At 37.9% G+C, this 24150-nt stretch overlaps 1 protein-coding gene across 1 annotated transcript in view; it reads left to right on the top strand.

The window, feature by feature from the left end:
* OSTF1 (osteoclast stimulating factor 1) overlaps positions 1-23061 on the top strand; it is a 58003-nt gene extending 34942 nt beyond the window's left edge. Inside the window, exons 3-10 of the mRNA XM_079112112.1 lie at positions 4409-4459; positions 7772-7835; positions 9513-9566; positions 11233-11340; positions 12221-12270; positions 14405-14483; positions 17267-17365; positions 22784-23061. Coding sequence (XP_078968238.1) covers positions 4409-4459; positions 7772-7835; positions 9513-9566; positions 11233-11340; positions 12221-12270; positions 14405-14483; positions 17267-17365; positions 22784-22842 — 564 coding nt within the window. The 3' untranslated portion in view covers positions 22843-23061. The remainder of the gene's footprint in view (positions 1-4408; positions 4460-7771; positions 7836-9512; positions 9567-11232; positions 11341-12220; positions 12271-14404; positions 14484-17266; positions 17366-22783) is intronic.
* The last annotated feature ends 1089 nt before the right edge of the window (positions 23062-24150 follow it).

The raw sequence follows: 24150 nt of genomic DNA, 5'->3' as shown, positions 1-24150 counted from the left end.
CCAGCAGCTGTCTTCACTGCAGGGACAGATATATCATGGCACATCCCAAACTGTGACCTGGCCTCCTTAAAGTCACTGTGACCACACAAGACTAAAGAGCTGATCTGGATACCTAGGGACCTCTGTCAACATGTGCAATATGCTGGGGAGGCCTGAGTTCTGGTTTTAGGGATTGTTCCACCCCAAGGGATAGTGACAGCGTGCCCACGGAACAGGTAGAACCTGAGGCCACTGGGCTCCCAGATCTTCTGCCAGCCCACTTCTCAAGTATCTTGCATAAAGGTGGGGTAGTCCTGGAGCACCCGGTCCCATTTGGTTCTTACTTCTCCCTAAGCCAGTAAAGTATCACCCAGACACCTGCCGACACTGGATAGACCAGTGTCAAGATTGGGGCAGAACAGCTTTGTGTGCTGGAGGAGCATGGGTTAGTAAAGGTTTGCTGGGCAGGTTTATAGCTCCTCCCCAAAGCAGCTCTAGAATTCAACTCTAAACATAATGCAGAGCCCCCCTGCTCCTCACTCTGATTTGTGGCAAATTCTTTTAACTTCTCTGGGTCTGGTTGTGAAATAGAGATTACACCCCTGATCTAGCCCTACCTGGAGGTTGTTTCAAGGAACAAATGAGGTCAAGTATGCTTTGCAAGTAAAAGGTGCTGCTATGGCTTTTGTTGTACTATGTTATTAGCGGGTGGGAAGTGACTAATGACAGTTTATATTATGAGGCCACCGGTCTTAACGTGGTCATGACACCGTGATGGCCAGTAATGGCTGCATGATGCTTCTGTATGGGAGAAAGTATGGATGGTAAAGAACAGAGACCCCACAACCTGATGCTTTGATTCAAGGTTCAAGGTCAGGGTCTCCCATGTACCTGCTTTGTGCCCTTGGGCGAGCTTCTCATCTGTAACAACAAGAAGAGCAACACGTCATAGTATTGTTGGTGAGAATTAAATTAGTTAATACTTGTTAATGCCCAGACCTGTGTCTGGTACATTATAAATGCTATAAAATATTAAATGAAAACATTTACAAAGAACTTTTTTTTTAAATTAATTTTGGAGGCTTTAGGTTGTCAGATCTGAACAATTTCAAAAGTATATCACAGTTTTTCTAAACTTTCCATATAGTATATATATGCATAATCATATGTTACTAAGAATACATGGAACAGGAATGTGAGTGTGTTACCCACTTTGTCCAGCAGCTTACTTGTTCTGATACCTTGTGGTTTTTCAAGGAGAGAGGAAAGAGGAATGTGGTTAAAAACCAAAGAACATGCTGGAAATAGAAATGCGCTGACTTCATTGTGTCCCTCTTTTCCTATTTCTGTTCCATGAATTCAATGCCAGGAATTTAAAAGTAGGACCTCATCAAACAGTTTACGTCAGTTGTCTTGCTCATAGTTTCCTAATGGAATATTGCAGGTAAAATCTGATTTTAAAATCACAAAATTACCTTGTTGTCTCTACTGCCCTCAGCAGTCTGAAGACTTTGGTAGATCACCTCCTGAGCCAGGTCAGGAAAAGCTACTTAGTTTCTTTGTAAGAAAATATTTTGCAAGAACTGGTATTAGTTTGGAGCTCTTGATAAAAGAAAATAAACTCTCCACTGTCATTTCTCAGGATGAAACAAAAAGCAAGAGCTTTCTCTACCTGACAGAAATCGACTGCCTGTTGTTGCCTCAGTTGAGAAACCATTCTGCCCTAATGGGTGGCTTGTGGCAGACGCCACTATTGGACAGCAGCCATTAATTTAAAAACTGAATCAGCACTGAGAGTATCGAAATGACTGGACTTAGCAGCATTCTCCAAGTGATGCACTTTATCAAGCCACGATGGACAAGAATTACTTAAGAGAGACACAGAGTCTCAATTGAGTTTTTGACTTTATTACTTTTTAAAAAATTGAAGTAAAATTCATATAACATAAAATCAACCACCTTAAATGAACAATTCAATGGTGTTTAGTTCAGTCACAGTGTTCTTCAACCACCACCTCTATCTAGTTCCAGAACATTTTTATCACCAAAAACAAAGCCCTGAATGCAGGAGGTAGTTACTTCCCATTCTCCCTTCCATAGGAAAGACTAATTACAGGGTTTTTGTATGTACATGTGTTATGCACATATGTGCATACACCTTTTTTATTTTTATTTTTTAGTTATTGGGTACCTTTTTGTAATGTTTTTTTGTTTCAAGGGTGAGTGAGGTCATTAAAAATGGAAATTTGGCCAGGTAATGTAATTTGGGATTACATGGCACATGCCTGTAATCCCAGTGGCTTGTGAGGCTGAGGCAGGCAGATCTCAAGTTCAAAGCCAGCCTCAGCAACTTATCGAGGTCCTAAGCAACTTAGCAAGACTCTGTCTCAAAATAAAAAATAAAATGGGCTGGGGATATGACCCAATGGTTAAGTGCCCCTGAGTCCAAGTCATGGTTCCAAAAATAAAATAAAAGTGAAAGCTTAGGCAGTCTTGATCTTTTCAATAAAATAAAAAAAAAAAAAAAAAGGCTACAATGGCAGGGAAAGGCAACTCCTATTTTCTCTGAAAGCACTGAAAGAGGAGGATTCGATGTGAGACATTAGTGGGCAAGTACAGAATGAGAATGCCCAGAACCGTTCTAAGATGGGCAAGATCTCTTCAGGTATTGACCTCTTACAGAACTCCAAGGAATGCCGAGTGACCCCAGGAAGAAAGCTACAGTTCACATTTATCGTATTTTTTTTCTTACATCATTCTACTTTTTTCATTCTCCCATCCCTTTCCTCCCTGCCTCACAAAGGAGAAATAGTCAAGTTGTGTTAAAATTGCCAGTGAGGGGCAGCCACACTCTTCTAGGGTGGCCACCATGTCTGGCTGGAGTGCTGTGGCATGAGGGCATCCTCTTTTGGCCTCTTGAGAGTGAGTCAGCTTGGGGCAAACACTAAAATAGTTTGTTTCCCTGTTCACTTTGCATTTTTATTGAGTGTTGGCAGTAATATTAGTCATCAATCATTAAATTAGAGACAGATTAGAGAAAATCTTAAAACTTTTTGATTTCTTCTCTCCTAAGTATTTATTTCAAATAAAATGAAACACATGTGATCAGGTCTCGTAGGCTTAACTAATTTTGCATAGCTTGTACTATGTGTAAGTCTAGTCTCTGTAAATCAAAGTGTCAATACTGAAAATGCTTTTGGGAGTTACCTTTTAAAAGACTCTGGCTATTTTGGGAGGGTATCACTTAATCATTTTTTATATTTTATAATTGAATGCAGCTTGCAACTACATAGTGTGTGTTTTGGTTGGTTAGAGGATGATGTAGTTGATATAGCCTTTATTTGTATTCAGGGACAAATAGTTACAATAATAATATGGATCAATTTTTAAATGAAACATCTTGTGAGTGCAATCATATTTACTTGCCTCAGTCTGGTACTCAGGGGAGGTAAACAAATGGAAAAATGAATGGATGAAGTAATTTGTCTCACTAGTATAATTTTTATTTGTATGGAATCCTAACTATAATCAGAAGTAGCAAAATCTTTTTAAAGATGTTTTCCACACCAGTATTATCAAAGTAATACATGCCCATGATAGAGAATCTGGAAATTTTTCTATGCATATTCCATGCATAGGTGTGATCTTATCCTATGTGAAATGTTGTGCCCTACATTTTTCACTCAGCCTGCCAATGTAAACATCGCCCCGTATCTGAAATTCACTCTTAACGAGCAGTGTCCTATTTACTCAGAAAGTCGTGATTTAATCTACGATGGGAAAAAGATGTTTAATTAAAGTGCAAGCTCTATTCAGACATATTGTAGGTTGTTTTGTTGGCACAGGCCAGAGCACGTGTGGACTATGTAATTAGCTAAGCCTTAAGAGCTACTATGCCTCTGGACTCTCTAACTGCTTCTTATCTTTTGGCTCTTTAGCCTTATTGATGGTCGAGTTATGTATTAATTATTCTTACACATAGAAAGTTCATTCTGTCTGAAACTGAGAGATAGGATGATGCTTTTCTCAAAATAAACAAATAGCAGATGTTGGTATTTTTCATGGTGTTAATTCTAGTCATTTAACCTTTTAAGAAAAAAATATATTATCTTTTGGGATTTCTATAAGGAAGCCATTTTGTTAATATTCCATTTTGATGTGTTGTGGGAAAATATAAGCGCTCTCTCTCTTTGTAAAGAATGCCTATTTGTTAGATATATAAAATCTTTGAAATTTATCAGGAAAAATTCAGCTTTTTATTCATGTGTTAGTTTATAAAATTGTATAATATTGTTTCTGTATTGATTTAAGTATACAAAAGCACAGTGTGTATCAGGATGCTTTAGAATTTAGAATTATATAATTAAAGAAATTATTATATTCTAATTCATAAAAAATGTTATGGAGTCAAACTCTGTTTTTCTTTTAGCCAGATGAATTGTATTTTGAGGAAGGCGACATTATCTACATCACTGACATGGTAAGCCCAGCTAACATTCTATAATTCTACTTATGTACTAAAGATATAACATAACACTGTTGCAAATAGCCATAACATTGTAAATGATTTAACTGTGTATGTAAGCAAAAATACATATGCATAAGTATGTTGATTTGGGTACGATTTATAGTTGCATAAGATTGAAAGTAGCCCTTCTGTTCATCATTAGGAAAATAGTTGAACAGACTTTGGTATATCTACAAATGGAATATTATGCAGTCATATGAAGGAATGAAAAATATCTCTATCTGCTTGTTCTAGTCAGCTTTTCACTGCTGTGACTTAATGATCTGACCAGCTCAATTATAGAGGAGAAAAGGTTTATTTGAGGACTCATGGTTTCAGAGGTCCTAGTCCATAGAAGGCTGACTCCATTCTTCAGGGCTCGAGGTGAGGCTGAACATCATGGAGGAAGAATGTGGCAGAGGGAAATGGCTCCCTTCATCAGAAAGCAGAGAGAGAGAGAGAGGGAAACTCTACTCTTCAGATACAAAATATATACCCCAAAGCCACACCCCAATTCTAATCTCCTCCAGCCACACCCTACCACCTCAATTAATCCCATCAGGGATTAATTCACTGATTGGGTTAAGACTCTTACAACCCAGTCATTTCTCTTCTGAACCTTCCTGCATTGTCTCATATGTGAGCTTTTGGGGGATACCTCACATCCAAAACATCACACTGCTATTATTATTTCAACAATAGTTGAAAAACAATAAGGTAATAAAATGCATATAATATGCCCTCATTTATCTAAGAAAGAGACTATACATATACCTCTGTTTTCCTCAATTTAAAAGGTGAAAGGGTGAGTCATAAAATAAAGTTTAAAAATTAGTTTTCTCTGTATGGAGGAAAGGAAATAGGATAGAGGGAACATAGAAAATTGATTTTTAAAAAACCACACTTTGTTTTTAAGGTTTGACTTTGGAATGATGTAAGCTTTTAAAGAGTCATAAAATCAAGTAGTAAAAAGTAATTCCTAAAAACTAAAAGCAGAATGAATCCAATGACCTTAATTATACCCTGGTAATTGCCATAACCATACAGGGAAGATATATTCCAAGTGACTTTAACAGTTTGAACATTCCTGGTAGAATATATACAAAGAACTGAAAGACCTGCCAAAGGGAAACTAAAAAAGTGAACTGTTTTTACCCATGATCAATTTGGGCAGTGTTTGTGTTGCTAATTCTGAGATTGTTACATGTGTGTGACCGAGAGCTAGTAAGTCATCAGGCCAGTGAAGTTGATCACCAGGATTTGCAGCAGAGCAGGAGGATACACAGAGGTAAGATCAGTGAGGTTAAGTAGAAATAACAGCCCTTATTTGATTTGAAAATATGTTCTATTTTATAAAAAATCAAACAAAAAATAGCCCTTGCTCTGTTCCTTGAAAGGGCCTAGAAAATATGCACAAGCCAATAATATGTTATTTTCCATGAAAAGGAACAAGGCTTCTTTTGGAAATGGTTAATATCAAGTCAGGGGCAATAAAGGCTTAAGGTAAACACAGAATACCTTGATATTAGAAAACAAGAAGCTCCCAAAGACTACTAAGATCATATTAGAAGAACTCAGGAACTAACTTGAAGAAGCTTCCACTGTCCCAAGACAAGAGAGTATGAGCATCACTTTGGGCAACAATTCCCAAGGATTGAAACACACTGACCATGCTTATATTTATGAGTTCCTAGTGGTACTTCAGAATAAACATACTCTGGTCAGTGTGAGATTGCTAGGGAACTAGCTTTTTATTTTGACAACTAGAATAAAATGGGGAAAGAATCAACATTAATTTTACTCTTTCTCTATGAGTCTTTTGGTAACCTGAGAGCTGATGAGGGAAAGTTTCTCTTTAAAGAGATAACACTAGTTATTGAAATGAAAAGAATGATAAAATGTCCCCATTTTGAAACCCCTATGAAATAATGGATCTAGAGTATGATCGTCAATAGCAACTAACATTACAGGAACAGAGATGACCACATATTATGTTTCCTGATAGAAGAAATCAATACTACTTATGAAATAACCTTGCTAAAAAAAAAAAAACTCAAGCTCAATCTAATTAAGGCTTTAGAACTAATTACTAGTATATAGGCAATACTGGGAACAGAGGAGTGTGTTTAATGATAACACAGGTGTACAACAGGCAAATTACAAACTGAGATTCTACAGAACAAACTGATTTCTTCAATAAATATATTGCAAGGGGCAAAAAAAGGAATGGGAGGGATTTGTAGGAGGCAAATAACTTACATTGTATGGTTTTTATTTGGGATCCCAAGTTATGGAGCAACTGGGAAATTAGATTATTGATCCAGATATTTGCTATATTAAGGAACTATTATTGAAAACAATTTAAAGCTGCGATAATGCTATTTATCTTTCAAAGAAGTTCTTACCAACTTCAAGTATTTTAAATATTGAAATATTTACCTGTGAAATAATATGATGCCTTGAAATAACCCCAGAGGGGAGGGAGATTGGGAATGAGGGACATATGTGAAGCAGTATTGGCCAAGAAGAAATGATTCATGCAGTTGGGAAATGGTTTATTATATTCTTCTTTCTACTTTTGTATAAGTTTGCATTTTTTTCTGTAATAAAAGTTGCCCAAAGGCTAGGCATGTAACTCAGTGGTGGTGTCCTTGCCTAGGATATATGAGGCTTTGGGTTTGATTTCCAGAACCACCAACACACAGTTACTCCAAAAATGAAAGTAAAATAAAGAGATCTTTAGAAAAAACATAAATATATCAAAGATAAGACAAAATTGAACAAAAAAATTCTGTAGCTAGTTTAATTTAATTCCCCCCCTGGTTTTTCATATTGTCTCTAATTTGATTGATTGTTGAAAGAGTGCGATGATGTGTATTTGATTGGTTATGGGAGAATGCTTGTATGCTTGTAATTTAATAGTAAGGGAAATAGAATCCCATAGCTAGGGTGTGAGGGAACTTGATCAGCGTGGTCAGGGCTGATGTACATTTTGTGGTCCTGGTGCACCCTGTGAGTCAAATGGGATTAAATGTAGCCAGGCATGGTGGCATACACCTGTAATCCCAGCCACTGGGGAGTCTGAGGCAGGAGGATCCCAAGTGCAAAGCGAGCCTCAGCAACTTAACAAGACCCTGTCTCAAAATAAAAAATAAAAAAGGGGCTAGGCTCAATGGTTAAGTACCCCTGGGTTCAATACCTGATTACCCCCCTCCCCATCCCCCAAAAAAGTGACTAAATGCAGACAGGATTTAGTGCCACTTAATTTAACTCTTCTTTCACCAGAGTGATACCAACTGGTGGAAAGGAACCTGCAAAGGCAGGACTGGGCTAATTCCAAGCAACTATGGTAAGTGTTGCCCAGGTGGCTTTACTTCAGCTATACTGTGTTCCTTCTTAATTATCTGGTTCTAGGGACATTTCTGCTTACAGCTGGGCTGAGAATTCAGAAGAGATCAGGTGTGTTCAGGGTAGTATAACTAAGAATTGAGTGGAGTCTTTGCTAGAGTAGGACATTTTCCACTCTCTGAGCCTCCTATTAATAAAATGGCCATGAATACCAGATGTGCTTGGGCCTGACTCTTTGGCTTAAGAGAACATATTTTAGCATTCTTGAAAAAAACAAGGTTTCCAAGGAAACTCATGGTTTTACTTTGTTCAGCTCTTAATGTAATTCTTTTCATGCTGTTAAACTGAATCTCCCAGTTGTTTCTTGGACTAGCCCTTTTGTTTGTTATGAAGAACACTCCCCCAACACACACTTGTTAATTCCTGTTTGGGGCAGTGATGTTCACTAGATGCTCATCATGGCAGTATGGGGACCTCAAACACTGAGACATGGCTGCTGTCATGAAGCTGCCTCTAGTTGGAAGAGGGACAAAACAGACAGAAACACTTCAGTGGAAATCAGCAAAGTCAAAAGAGCACAGGATTGGTAAACGAGGATCCTGGGTTTTGATCCTTTGCCTTCCACTTCTCAATAACAGGGTACCTCAGTTCAGACACCTAACTGCTACCTTTGGGATTAAGTTTCTTCATCTAATGATGAAATGATTGGATTCAGATCACTTCTAAGATCTCTTTAGACTTTAGCATGATGTGAATCCTGAGAACTGGCATTTGGCACCAGTTGTAGGTACTAGAGAGGGACTTAGAAAATGTCCAGGGAGGTCCTTCAAAACTCTGAGGTCGTGAGGCCCTGAATAGGGGCCCCGTATACCCTGGCCTAAGGGTGATACTCTTCTTTGTCCTAAAAAAACACTTAAAAAATTTTTATTCTCCTCTAAGCCTTTGAAATGCCAGATATACCTTTACTGTGCACTCCATTTCGAACCTTGACCATAGACACTGACGGTGAAAAATATCTTTCTGCTGCTTGGGATCCCCATAGCCAAAACAGTGTCCTGTTACAGCCTATTAATGGCAGAAGTGGTCCTGACGTTGCCCTTAAGTCACAGTCTTCTTTTGGGTACTGCTGCTCATTCTAGGACCACAGTGAACACTCCTTCCTAGAGGCAAGCAGGTCTGTTGATTGTCCTTTCTGAACACAGGAAGTGAATTATTTTCCCCACCCTCTCCTACCTGCACACACACACACACACACACACACACAGGGAATTAGAATTATTTTCAGGTATCTTCAAAGTAGGGTGTTTTACAGAATAAAAAAAATTAACATCAGATGCTTTCTTTTGCATTTTTTGACTAAGTTTATTTGTGAAATATTTGAGTAAAGTGGTATTTGGGTCAGGAATCAGTTTGCTTTCATTTATATTTCCAGTTAATTGCTATGCTATTGCCTTATTGCTTGGCTTGGTTTCATTTAACACATAATTCAGCTTCTTTTAAAGCAGGCACTATCAATTTGATTTTCTGGTGTTTTTTTTTATCCACATAAAAGTAAGGGAAGCTGTATTGTCTGAGGCTCAGGCACTCGTAAAGCCAGGGGACTGTGGGGCATAAGCAGCTTCAGTGAATCACTGGGGCACTCTCAACATTGGACTTGCACTTTTTATTTTCAATCTAGTGGCTGAGCAGGCAGAATCCATTGACAATCCACTGCATGAAGCTGCAAAAAGAGGTAGGTGTGATTCTTTTTGATTGAAGGGTGCAGTACAGTAAAATACATGGATTTTAATTACACAGCTTGATGAGTTTTAAAATACACCATGGATGAACATCCAAATGAAGATCTAGAACATTTCTACCATTCCAGCTTGTTCCCTTATATACCTTCCCAGTTAAATCCCTGCCTCCCCCAGAGACCTTCTCTGGGCTGACTTCTGTCACCCTAGATGGGTAAGTGTGACTTTAATTTTAAAATGTTAACCAACAAACACTTTTGAGTGTTTTACCTTCTCTATGCTCCATGTCATAGGCACATGGAATGACGGGCCTCTGGCTTCTGAGGCTCAGAGTCAGGCAGAGGAGCGAGATGTGTGGCTGTCCATTAAAATACAGTGTGATAAGCACAGCAATAGAAATGTGTTTAAATTAAACAGGATGTAGTTGCCGGAGTGAGTACCTGGAGGGCAGGCATGTGGAGACATTCTTAGGGTAGAACATTTTAGAGAATATTGATGTGAGAGGGTTTGGAAAGGGAGGAAGTGAGCAACAGGAATTAGTCTGGGGAAGAACCATGGCCAAACAGTGATGGGCCTCGGATTGGGCTTTCTCCTGCACATCAGTGATTCTCAACTAGGTAGTTCTTCCCTGTAAACCCCGGGGACATTTGGCAATATTTGGAGACATTGTACTGTTATGACTGGAGGGATGCTATGGGCATTTTTCTTGAGCATAGAGGTTGAGAATTTTGCTAAAGGTGCTACTACAACAAAGAATTCCCTAGTCCCAAAAGGCAGTAGCGATGATGTTGAAAGACCCTGCTGTAGATAATAGGGCATTTTGGTAAAGCCTCAGCAAGCTCAATTTTGTTTTGCTATAGATATTTTTGAAATCTGAATGTGCAAAAGGAAATTATTGGTTTAAAACTACTAACCTGATATTTTAAAAAATTCTTGGTAAATTAGATACTTAGGGTATTAGACTGACCATTTTAAATTAATACTTATATTTAAGCATATAAGAGCAGTAACTTTGAGTAGGTTAGTGTTTCTTCTCTTGCAAGAACTAAAACGCATTTTTTTTTTTTAAAGTGGGGAGAATACCAGGGAATTGAACCCAGGGTGCTTAACCACCAAGTTGCATCCCCAGACCTTTGTATTTTTTATTTTGAGACAGGGTCTTGCTAAGTTGTCTAGGGCCTCACTAAATTGCTGAGGCTGGCTTTCAACTTGAGATTCTTCTGCCTCAGCCTCCAGAGCAGCTGGAATCACAGGCATGTACCACTGTGCCTAGCCTAAAATGCATTTTTAATGTATGAATAGTTTCTGTTTGCACCTAGGTTTAACTTTTTTCTTCTAAGGTCCAGAATTTTGCAAAGGAAAGAAAAAAATATATAGTTATACACACATATATGATTTTTTTTAACAGAGTAGAAATACTTCAAGTAGAGCTATTTAGGTAACTTTCCATCAACCTACCATTAAAAATTGATGTTAGTGCTTTCCATTAACAAACTGGGAATCAAAATACCATAGTAAATGCATTAGTGGACAGGTCTTAATTGAAGACTTGTTGATTAGTCCATTGCAAGTGGGAATTTATAAAGGATGGAATTGATTTAAAAGCACACCAAAGAAGAAAAACCCTTTTCTTGTGTTTTTATAAGTGTAAAATTCTTTCAGGCAACTTAAGCTGGTTGAGAGAGTGTTTGGACAACCGAGTGGGTGTTAACGGCTTAGACAAGGCTGGAAGTACTGCCTTATACTGGGCTTGTCATGGTGGCCATAAAGGTAATACATTTTGTTATTATAAATAAATCTCTGTGTTTCACCTAAGGGAGCCAGATTTACAAAAATGGAAAAAAACAAAAAAGAAAAATGTTGGCTGCTTTTTGCAAATCTTTTAGAATATTAGTCAAAAGCCTTGTTCCTGGAAACCCTGTGCAACAGTGGTTCAGCCCCACTTCACAGACCTCTCATTTGAAAGACTGGAAACTTCTTTTCCTCTCACAGGCTTAGAAATGTCACCAGAAAATAACAGTAATATAAAAACAAACCCACTTTTTAATCTTACAGAAGACAAGAGCGGAACTGTCTCCTCTAGCTTCGCTTTTTGCATTTTAAATTTAATGCACACTGGTAGATTGAGAAGGGAGACAGTGTTGCTTAAGGGTATGATTTGATGGATACTTGGTTATAATCAGTAAGATGACACGTTGAAGTTCTGGGTGTATTTCATTCTGGTCAGAATATCTACCACTGTCTACCTCTGTCTACAATACAATACCAAAAAAATAAACCCTCCAATGGGAAACAAAGAGCCTGACAAATTAAAGGGCATAACCAAAGGAAAATCTGTGACTCTTATTTTAGCTAATTATATGTTAGTTATAGGAATACTAAGTATCATGGCAAGTGTGAAACTATTCCTATAATAGCTATCATATGAAAATGCAAAAACCAAAATTGTTGAAAAACTGTTTTTCCCTAAAATATTTCTACTTCTTTTAGACTCTTAAGCTTTTTCTTTACATAAATCTTGAGAAATTTATCATAAGAATTTTCTTGAAGATTCTGCTAAAGAATCCTCTCTTTAGATATTATTATGCTTGGTTTTATTAGACTTTTACTTTCCATTCTTAAAGAAATATCTCTTCTATTTGAATTTCAGATATAGTGGAAGTGCTATTTACTCAGCCAAATATTGAACTGAACCAACAGGTGAGATTGCTCAGTAGGAGGAAATGTTTAACACACCTGCCTTTATTCTCTTTGGCACAGTGCAACTTAAGGGCACATAAAATATTTTACTCAAAATACTATAAGCACATAGATTTTGCTTTTGATTGTTCATTTTGCAGTTCTGGGATTTGAAGCCAGGGCTGCAAGCATACTGGGCAAGCCCTTTACCACTGACCACACCCCTGGCCCTGGCCCTTAGTACATAGTTTTTAAACACGGTTATTACTGTATTAATATTTAAGTTGTATAGAGCCCAAAATACCTACCTCTCTCCTCTTTGTGCATTACTTTCAGCTTTTAGCTCTTTCTTCCTGTGTGTACCTTTGTGTTACTCAGGAATAGACTGATGGAGCCGCGTGGTCGTATATCACCTTCATGTGTAGTTTTTCTTCCTATGTGATTAACAAAGGTTTAAGCTTGTCAGCTGCCCCAGTTCCCATCTTCCAGTATTCCAGCATCCAACCTTTCTTTCTTTGTATAATGTTTACATTATTACCACTAAGGAATGTTCACTGCCTGTATAACATTTTGTTTCTGTACTTAATTATTGACTATTATTTGGCTTTTTCTTTATTTCACTAGGACTGCTACACTGTTTTATACTCTCTTGATAGTCTGTATAAGATAATCTGTGAACTTTTTTTTTTAATCTCCTTGGACTCATCCTTCTTATAGCTCTTCACCTTCATGTTCCAATCTGAGAAGTTCCATCTCTGCTACTTTTTGCCATCTTCCTGGGAATTGCCTTCCCCTTTCTGCCCTGTTGTCACTTTTATGGATCCTGTGTCTTCCTTCGTTGGAGATCATCTTCAAGAAGATTCCTGAGAAAGAGAAGCTTAGGATTGATTATTTGACTGATCACAATTCTAGGTTGAAAATAGTTTCCCTCAGAATTTTGAAGATGGTGGCTCCATGATATTCTTGTTTCCGGGGTTGCTTTTGAGAATGCCATTTTGATTTCAGAATTAGTGAGTTTTCCATTATTAGAAGGAAATATCCAAGGCAGGCTACTTTGTAAAAAATGAGACTTATGAGGCTAACAGTTCTGGAGGCTTAAGGGCTTGGCACTCACATCAGCATGGCTCTATTGAAGATCTTAGAGAGGTTGGCATCACAGTGGTGAAGTGTATGTGATAGTAAGAGATCATATTGTTATACAGGAAGGCAGAGGGAGACTGTGATTCCCATAGTCGCTTTGAAGAGTAGTGTCCCCAGATGACCTAAGAAACTTCCAATAGTCAGCTTTCTGATCCTTCAACAGATATCTGCAATCATCAACTTATAAAAAGAAAAGATACATAGTGGCCCTCAGTTTTGGAGGTTCTGTTCTCTAGTACAGAGATTGGTAGGACCCATCTCTGGCTAGCTGGGGGCTTCTTTGTAGGGTGAAGTGGTAAGGTCCTAACTGTTTTGCTGCTGAGCAACACCCAGGCACTACTATAAATATACTCCCTCCTTCTCTCCATGTGGGGCTGTACTGCTTCCCCAGGGGAGTATCCTACAGTCTCCTGCCTGGGTGTATTCATTTAACTGCACACATTAGGGGAGTGGGGTAGGTAAAAATAGCTTAGAGAGGCGTCTTACTATTTAGTTTGTAGGTTTATCACTTAACACTTAGCTCTTGGTTCCTGGTCTTGTTGCCACCTATGTCCACAAGCTTGAATGTTGTCTGATTAATTTCTCAATAGGGTTATTCTAACATCTTTACTTGGTCTGGCAGCAAGGGGGTCTTTGGGTTCTGATTACTTCTTATCTCAACCAGTACCTCTGTTTTCACTCCTATGCCCCATTCTTACCCCAGTGACTCTAGGAATCCCTAATTCCAAATTCTTGCTCCCTCCTGTGGGTAAATTCCTTGCTCCCTCCTGCGACCCCCCTCTGTGGGCATCTGAGTTTCAGCTTGTGTTCTGCTACATCACTTCTACTTCTCCATCCCATTCCTTCTCCCCAAAATGACTCATCTCTCTTTACTGGAGTCTCCTTTCCTCTCCTCTTTGGAATTTTGTATGTTCTATAATTTGTTCTCATTGTAGATTTAATTAGAGAAACTTGATGTCTGCATTCATTGCACCTTCTCATTTTAAAATGCCACTTTCCCTTCCTGTCCCCATAGAACAAGTTGGGAGACACAGCTTTGCACGCTGCTGCCTGGAAGGGTTATGCAGACATTGTTCAGCTGCTTCTGGCAAAAGGTAATATTTGCGCTGAATTTATCTGGTCTTTGCTTACCCAGAAAAATAGGTCACATGAAATTATACTATTTGAAATAGTAGAAAGAATAATTATCTCCTTATTTTAAAACTGTAATTTTAACCTCTACTCTGTGTATACCACAGAGTTGTTATGATGAGATGAAATTATTGGGGTTATTTATGTTGCTTTAATTCTAAATTGAAACCTTTTATTATAAATTAAAAGCTTTAAAATTATGGGTATTATCTTTGGGAAGAACTTACTGTGCATATCTGCAGAATTATAGGGTCTTAGAAGAAAGAGGTCTGTTCACATATATATGGGGGAGATCTTGTCTGAGAAATGTACACAGGTAAAGTTGCTAAAGCCCCTGTTCTCACAGGAAAGTCTTGATTGATAAGGAAGAATGCCATGGCTGCTGTGCCTTGCTTTGAGCTGAGCAGGTGTTAGATGTACAAGAATGAGGGATACCTTGATCTCTTGTTTTTATACAGTTCAGAAGGAACAGTTAAATTATGGGCTGACCATTCGTCCATAGAGCTGTCCCATACATATTAATTAACTTTTACAGGGGCCACATGTAATACCCCGTACCACAGCTTGGTCCAGAGGCTATAAATGTAGATGAGCCCCCAAGCCACAAGTCATATATAACCATCATCACTGGGGATCCTTGAGCATTTATGTATATATAAATGGTTTTGATTTGGGTAAGAGCGTTAGTCAGCTTTTGGTGCTGTGACCAAAATACCTGACAAGAACAACTTAGAGAAGAAAAATTTATTTTGGCTCACAGTTTCAGAGGTTTAGTTCATGACTCCATTGCTTTGGGTCCAAGGCGAGGGAGAACATATGGCAGAAGGGTCTGGTGGAGGAATGCTGCTCCATTCATGGTGGCCAGGAGGCAGAGGACAGGCGAAGTAGCTGCAGGGAAGATAAACCCTTCCAGGGCACACCTCCAGTGACCTACCTCCCACAGTCATGCTACACCTGCCTACAGCTACCTCTAGCCCATTCAAACTAGAATGGACTGATTAGGTTACACGTCTCACAATCCAATCATTTCACCTCCGAATATCCTTGTATTAACACAGAAGCTTTTGGAAGAGCTTATATCCAAACCATGACAGTCAGACAGCATTAGGACCACTACTGTGCTCCTCTGAAGGTTGTGCCAACAGAAGACACTAGCCCTGTGTGCACCTGAGCCCTTGAAATGAAGCTGCCTGAATTGAGATGTGCTATAAGTATAAAATGCACATCCCATTTTTAAGATTTAGTGAAAAAAAGTACAGTATTACAATTACTTTTATATGGATTATATGTTGAAATGATAATCCTTTAGATGTTTAATAGGTTAAATAAAATACGTTACCAAAAATAATTTCACTTTTTGCAAATGTGTTTCTTAGAAAATTTAAAATCAACTCTGTGAATCACCTTGTATTTATATTAGTGCTCGTCCAGGGGAACTCAGGAAATGATTGTATTTCTTCTGTAGAATCCCTGTTTCTGAATATTTCCTGTCCTGATAGAAATCATGTGTATGAGTTCTAAAGTATAATTTAATATATTTGTCATAGAACTGTTAGCCCTCAGGAAATTTGACCTGAAGGGGTGAGGATTTCCATACAACCTGAGCTGTGGATAGATGCAGATCTGCTCAGAAGACTGTTTTGCAAATTGGTAAAAACACTGTGTTAGAAAGTATGAATTGATAGAAACTTCTTGGAAGGTCACCTGGCAGTAGCTGACAGAATTAAAAATGTACCTATCTTTACATTTCAGCACCCCTTCTAGGAAACTGTCCTTTAGGTTGTGTGAACAAATGTGTTGCTTAAGGATATTCATTGTAATATTTGTGATAATCAGAGTTAGGAACAGCTTAGGTACCTATCATTAAAGCAAAAATTAAATAAATTTTGGATCACACACAAAATGGAATATTTATAAACACTTAAATAGAGTCAGTTATATGCATGCTGCTAAGAAAAGAGCACCATTTATATATTAAGTTAAAAACATGAAATTACAAGCAAATATATGCAGTATAATTTTGTATACATGTTCACATATGTCTGTGAATGCCTGGATATACATAAGGAAGACAAGAACTCAGCCTCACTTGTAAGAATGGTTACCTCTGGAGAGGGTCGAAGATGGGGAATAAAATGGGACTTATTTGTTGAGTGTACTTCTGTATTTTTTCAGTCATTAACAATGTAAATGTATTCATGAATTCTGATGTAATTTTTAGCACAGAGACAAAGTGGGTAGAAAAGGGCTCACTGTAACAATGAATTGGGAAACAATGAATCGCCTCTGTTTTTTTTTTTTTTTTTTTTTTTGGTGTGTTGCCGTTCTATTAATTTACATGGGAGTATATATACAGATATAAAAATATTAATCCCTTCAAGTTCAACCCAAATGGTTGTTTTAAAAGACCCTTTTGAGCAGAACAAGAGGGAAAGGGGTATTGAATTTAAGCTCCCCAGAGTCCTGCGGAGGCACATGTAACCACTGGGTTCTAGGTGATGATTTAGGATTTACCAAGGGGAGGGTAAACTCACAGAAAGTTCCACAAGCAATCTCATAGACTGGAAGGAAGGGAAAGGCTGTGTTTTGATGGAGCATACACATCACAGGTTCAAGATGCCACACTCACTGTTTTGCGCAGTTTAATTCTGGGCCAGCACTGTTCTCTAGTTAGTTTTGCCAAACGTGGTTCGTTGTGGTGTATCATCTTTAAAGACACCTAATTTCCTTTTCTTGTGCCGGGAAGGTGCTAGAACAGACTTAAGAAACAATGAGAAGAAACTAGCCTTGGACATGGCTACTAATGCTGCCTGTGCATCTCTCCTGAAAAAGAAGCAGGGAACAGGTATTTGTTTTAAATCCTTCTTTCTCCTCTGGTGCCTTCTTGACTAAGATTTACCAGCTCATGACTGGGAAAAAGATTTTTTTTCTTGATAAACTCTTTAGATGATCTTGAAATTTGAGTATGTATCCTTGCTCTAAATCAGAACCTCTGAAGTAGAATACCTGTGAGGAAACAGAAATTCGAAGATATGGATCTTTCACTATTGTGTATGTGTGTGTGTGTGTGTTTCTTTTGTTCCTTACAATCAATTTCTTATCACCTTACTTTCTGTGACAGTCCTTTCCAGAGAACCATGGTCTGTTTTCTCATTTCAGATATGTTCTCATGAGTGGTTATGGCTAAAAATTACTCAAATTCAACAGCTCACTGATTATATTTTGTTTCTAGCCTAAATGAGGGTATCAATAAAGTGTTGTTGAAATTTTTCTAGACTTTGCTAAACATTTTGGAATTTATTCATAGTACTGTGGGTAGTTTTCTAAAACAAGAGCTAAGATATACATTCTTAAGAAAAATAACTACTGATACGGAAGAATAAAGTTGAAGGAAATAAAGGGAAGCTTGCGTGATTGTTTTGAAAGAAAGGTATTAAGACACACTTGAGTCATTTGTGGTCACTGTTCAAACTGGCTGCTTATTTGACCTGCTCAGTATGTAGTCTAATGAATGTGTCCCCTGGTTTTGTTCTGAGAGGATGTGTCTTGACCTGACCTCCTGTCTACCTCCTCTTTTCCCTCTCCAGTTTGTCATCAGCCGCTTGGCCCATGCAAACCTAGAGAGAAAAAAAGAGAAAGGTAGAAAAATGTTTGGATAAAGGGATTATTAAACCCCTTTCTTCTTACATCTCAAGCCTTATTCTATTGTCTGATGTTTGACACTTTCATACCATTAAAGTATAAGCCAGCAGTTGACACTTCTTTCACCATTTGCTAGAACAAAACTAGTATGATGGAAGACTCACTTTTTGCAAGTCTTTTGCATTGGTGCTCATCATTCCAGACCTTTTTGGTATTACTTTAGAGCCTAAAGCTTAACTAATCTGTGTTGGTAGAGAATCAGCAAGAAGACTTGAGAAAAGAAATTTCCACAGTGGAGGCAAAGGACATTTGTTTCCATGCTAGCTTGATGATATTATTCTTTCCACAGTTCTTAACCTGTGGAATACTAGTCAATTTTTTGTTTTTATCAATTTAATCAAATTCTCATTATTTTTTGAACTCTTGGAAAACTGTTTTTCTCCCTCATATATCCCTGGCTTTATGAGAAGCTGCAAATGTTATTCTGTCCCGTATTCCAGTTGTAGCAGAAGCAACAAAATAACAACTGTTCTTTGGTTTCCTTTTCTGTTCAATTAAAAATAGTAAATTGTCCCCCTTTTCTTCATGGTTTGCTAAGGGAGCTCCCCAGAATTATCCTCCATACCGATTACCAAATTCCCATCATAGCCCTCCTTATGAATCTATTGTCCCTTTTGTCCTTTCTTCCAGGTATGTCTTTGTCCCAGATTTTTATTTTACTTTTTCCCTTCAGATGGAGTGTAACACATTCATCAGTCTGGGATTCCTTATTTTAGCCAAGAAAACTCACAGGCAGAGCAAGTCTGTCTTTAAAATAATGATTCATTTCTGGATATGAGTTCAATAAAGGGAATGGGAAAATAGTTACCAGCAGAGCCAATGCTGCCCAGCTATATCTTATTGTGAAGAGATGCTTTTGCTTGAGGTTGACCTCCTACTTTTTGCCGCCCGGCTAGGAAGAAGGGTTATGGTCTACCTTCCTTTCTCTGCCACTGACTTCCTGTTGCTAGGTGGGTACCTTCAAAATGTCCTCACTAAAGAATAAGGTATCATATGAGCTGAAGCTTATCAGTCTCCTATGTACTGTGAGCTTGATTGTGATAGGAAGAAAAGTACCAAACCTCAGACCCCAGAGAACCACACTCAGAAGCCCATGAATAAGCAGCAGAAGCAGGTGGCAAATGTACCCCCTGCCTGTCACTTTTCTGCAGCTTTGTAGAATAGGTCTGGGGTGTGTGTATTCCTTCCTCTGTGTCTTTAGTCTGTCTTTCTAAATTTATATTGATTCATTAATGAGTTAAGCTTGGAACCTGGCAGACAGGGCCAAGAAATGAATTTTTATATTTTGGTTTTCATATTACTTTTTTCTAGTTTTCTTTCTTACTCCATTTCTCCAATAACCCAGTTAAAAAACAAGTTTTAATTTATATTATGATCCCAGTTGGTTCCTGAGTGTTGGAACATTTGACAGTATAGTTTATTACCAGCATGAACTCTAAGCTAACAATGATATATTCTGATATTATTGTCCACTTTAAATAGCACATCTTATTTTTTCTAAGGACAAAATAATTCACATTGCCATTTCCATGAATGGTAACTTTGAGATATGGATATGAAGGTCAGGGCCATACTTAAGAGTTGAGCATTTTAATTTTTCCCCCAGTTTTAAAAAATTGAGATAAAATTTACACTAAAGTATATGAACCTCATTGCCTAGCTGAATGAATTTTTTTTATCATGCTTATACCTATTCACCAGAACTCAAGTCAAGCTAGAGAACATTTCTCACACCTACAAGCCTCCTTCAGTATCCTCTGCTTCTTCCCCACAGATTAGTTTCATCAGTTTGTGAACTTGATAGAAATGGAATCAAAGAGTAGGTACATTTTTGTGCCTAACATCTTTCACTTCCATGTATGTGTATGAGATTAATCTATATGACTGTGTTCATCCTTCCACCATTTATTTACTGTTTGCTTGTCTTAAGTGCTGATGTTTGACTTGGGATGTGTAAACCCAGGGCAGCGGGATTGAGGAAAATTGGAAGAGAGGGAAGGGAGGATGGGAACGCTACATGGAGATATATTACCATGCTGGTCACATGTCAAGGTGGGTGGTGGAGAGATACAGCTCATCATTAAGAACTTGGTTTGCGAGAAGTGTCCAGAGAAAACTGCCTCAGAGCAGTCCATGAAACGAGGGAAGGAGAAGGAATATATATGTCCACTTATACCTGTCTTAATTTCCTTTCAGTTGGAATTTACTTTAAGGCATGTCATCCTTCTCCTTTTAATAGGAAAAACAAGATTAAACTAAAGAGCAGAAGCTTTGAAAGATGCAGCATATCTCCAGTGGGCAAAATGTAGAATTGTAATAGGGAGTAGGAGAAAGAGCTTTTTTAGCTTTACTTAAAAAGTTACATTTAAAACTAAATCCACAGGAAGACCTGAAGTTTCTGGGTGTGTGCTGGGAAAAACAAAGCATGTTCCTCCCAGTTCTCCAGATCTCCTCTTTAGGAGCGTGGAGAAGAACATAGTCAACCTAGAGAGTTCCAGTGGCACCAAGTCAGAGACACTTGCCCTTGTGCAAGATAAATCGGTGTCTGTCCCCATTGGAACACTACCTCCTTCTCTTTTTACTTTTTCTCAATAATCATTTTTATGAACCTGGAAAGATGAAGATAACTTTACAAAAAACTACAACATTGTTAGCATACCTAAAAAGTTAACAATCATTCCTTAGTATCAAATACTTTGTCCTTGGTCAAATTTGCCATTTTTATCACACATGTATTTATTCTGTTTACTTATTTATTTATTTGTTATGGTTTAAGTCAGGGTCTACATGAGGTCAGTTTGTGGTTAGTAGTCTCTTAATTAATTATCCTTTGTGGTGCTGAGGACTGAACCCAGGGCCTCGCACATGCTAGGCAAGTACTATCACTGAGCCTCATCCCAGCCTTTTCTATTTTGAGACAGGCTCTTACTGAGTTTCCAAGACCAGCCTTCAACTTGCTAACTTCCTCCCTCAGCCAACTAGCTGGGATTGCAGGTAGACACCACCATGCCCAGCTTATTTTTTATATCAATATGTCCTTTCCCTACTTTCTAACCTTGCAATTTATTTATTGAAGAAACTGAGCCAACTAACTTGAATTTCCCAGTTGGGACAAAGTAGATTGCCTTCCCATGGTGTTGTCATGTTCTTCTGTCCTTTATGTTTTGCCAACTTGTATTAAAACTAGAGGTTTGTTTTGATTTAGGAATTATCCGTCTATATGTCACCTGCTTTTTTTAAAGAGTGGTAAAAAGAACTTGTTATATAAAATATCCTACTTATCCATCGGAGGCACATAATATCTGGCCTTCTTCCTGGGATCTTAGTATCCACTGATGAGCAGTGTCACAGTCTGTTATTCCATTAATGCCTGCAAAATAGTGGTATTCTCTTTCAGTCCCTCCTCTCTCAGTTCCTAGCTGGAATACTCTATAAAAAATACTTTTGCCTCATCAGCTGTTTTGTTACCCAGAGAAACAGTTCATGTTACAAGGGCAAGATAAATGCTTGGTTTTTGTACTTTAAGATTTTTCAAAATAAGAAACTGGTTCTCTGTCATTTCCCCAAGGGACTCAAATGATTCTCTTTGTGGTATGTTGAAATATTCAGTGTGCTTTTCGTCCATTCTAATTAGTAGCTTTATTGATAGTCCATTTTTGGCTAGCAGAGGTCTCTAATTTAGGTTCCATCCTGAATGCTTTTCAAATGATGCTTTCTTTGATAGGATCCTTGTTGTATGACATGACAAGGGTTCTAGGTCCATATCTTTTATTTCCTGCCCCAGACTTGGAATCAGTAGTATCTCCAACATGCTTTGTTGATACAGTAGTTAGAAACTGTGAGCTACACACCATGTTCTCCATTAATTGAGTTCCAGCAATCTGCCTGTATTTGTATTCCATTTTTTTCCCTGCAAAATGGTAGGATAATCTGCTGCTACAAGAATTTGAGTAGATGGTTGAGTAGGTGACTGTAACAGATCAACTATCTTCCTTCTGAGCTCTGCTTAAGTTGATTTAACATTTGGCAGGGTCCAGCTGTTTTTATTTTAAAATGTTTTGTTTCATTTCTGCCTTTTGTTTCTGATACTTTATTTTCAGTGTTTTCTAAAATGAATCTGAAGCTTCTCTGTTTTTGTTCTCTTTCCTTCCCCCTCACCGCCTTTCATGAGTTATCTTTCTACCCAGTGACCTTGCCTTCAGGTAAGGGATTGGGCTGTGGCCTTCCCGAAGCCACGTGCGCACCTGTCACTGGGAGAGAGGATGTTAGGAGCACTGCTGTCAGAGTAGAGTGGCTGTTCCAAGTTAGTCACGGTGCATGTGGCTCTGTTAGAAACAGACCACTCAGTGCAGTGTCTAAGCACGCGCAGACAAATATACTTGTCTGCTTCTGTAGTAGCAGATACTTAATAGACTGACAAGTAGGAAAAGATCTCAGGGAACATACAAACCCAGGGTCATAGGGAAGAGTACTATTTGTTGAGCTGACAGGACCTTTGAAAGGAAGAAAGAAAATCTGAGCAATTTGTAATCTGTTTGCTTTTCCTACCCATTCCTTTTAGATGCAGTTCGAACATTAAGCAACGCTGAGGACTATCTTGATGATGAAGACTCGGATTAATCCCCTTCTGGAGCTTTGAGATCTAAAACTTCTTTTCCTTTTGCCATTCCAAAACCTTGTTGTTGCCAGAAGAGTATTGGTAACTGTAAAAAAAAAAAAAAAAAAAAAAAAAAGTACACATGAACACGTGGTGTTGCACTGTGATTGAGTAGAACGTGCAAATGAATAGTTTTCACCTTTGGTTTGCCAATAAGTGACCGGATACTTTGCTGTATAAAATACATTTATGTTCACCAGAGTAGAACAAGAAGAGATTATTTCTATTTATCAAGCTAAAGGCATTTAAGGATTTTTTTAAATCAGGTTTTTTTTTTTTTTTAGTTCTTTACCTCAAGGATTGAGATATTTTGAATAGATCTTTTTCAATGGGGGGATGCTTATTATAATAATATACCAAAAAAAAAATACTTAATAGAAAATTGTCAGCTATTCTGACAAAAATAAACATTTTAAGATACTTTATTCCTTTTGTCTGTTTTTTTTTTTTTTGTGGTATCACCATTGCTGATAAAGATTTTTATAGTCAGATAAGAATAGGTTAAATTTATGTTTGTATTTATAAACACAGGAGAATCATGATAGCCACATTTTTATTTAGCTTTCTGTATCTGCTATGATCAGTCAAGAAAATAATCATTAAGAAGATGCATACTTACTAATATAATTCTAATAATTATGAGATGTTCAGTTTTATATCCAAGATTATAATGAAAGTGAAGAAACCTAGTAACTCATTATGGAGGACTCAAGGTTTGAGAGTTTAAGAAAAATGATTTCCTTATAATAGATGCCATAGTTTTTCATATGGAGTAGTCAGGAGCCATGACATTTTTTGCATGCATTCTCTTTGATATTTGTTTTCTCTTGGTGTGGGTCTAGCTCATAATGCTTCAGATCTTTTGCTGAATCACTTTACTGCAGGGAACCTTTGGCAGCACTAACATGATTCTGCTTTTGTGAACCTAATTTTATATCACTACAGTGATGATGTTAAAAATGACATGACCATTGGAATTTGCCTAGATTCCTGGCCCTAGACCCAGAATTGTATTTGCAAGATGACTTCAATGCTAACTTGAAAAAAAGAAAAACAGTTTGGTGAAGAGAAGGAAATATTTGAAGAAGGAAGTGGGTAGCTCAGGAAGCGAGCAGCTCCGTTTGCAGGAGTTTCTTCTGTCTGTGACTCGTTTTTCTCTCTGTGGGTGCCTTGAGAAAGGATACCCAGAGAAGCTGGTTCAAGGTCTTCAAATACCCTCAACTGAATTTTAGTAGAAATGAATAAGTACAAGTGGTGACAGCTAAGGATGA

This window comes from Sciurus vulgaris (assembly GCF_902686455.1).
Source record: "Sciurus vulgaris genome assembly, chromosome: 15".
Taxonomy (NCBI): Eukaryota; Metazoa; Chordata; class Mammalia; order Rodentia; family Sciuridae; genus Sciurus; species Sciurus vulgaris.
This window is presented reverse-complemented; position numbering and strand designations above follow the sequence as displayed.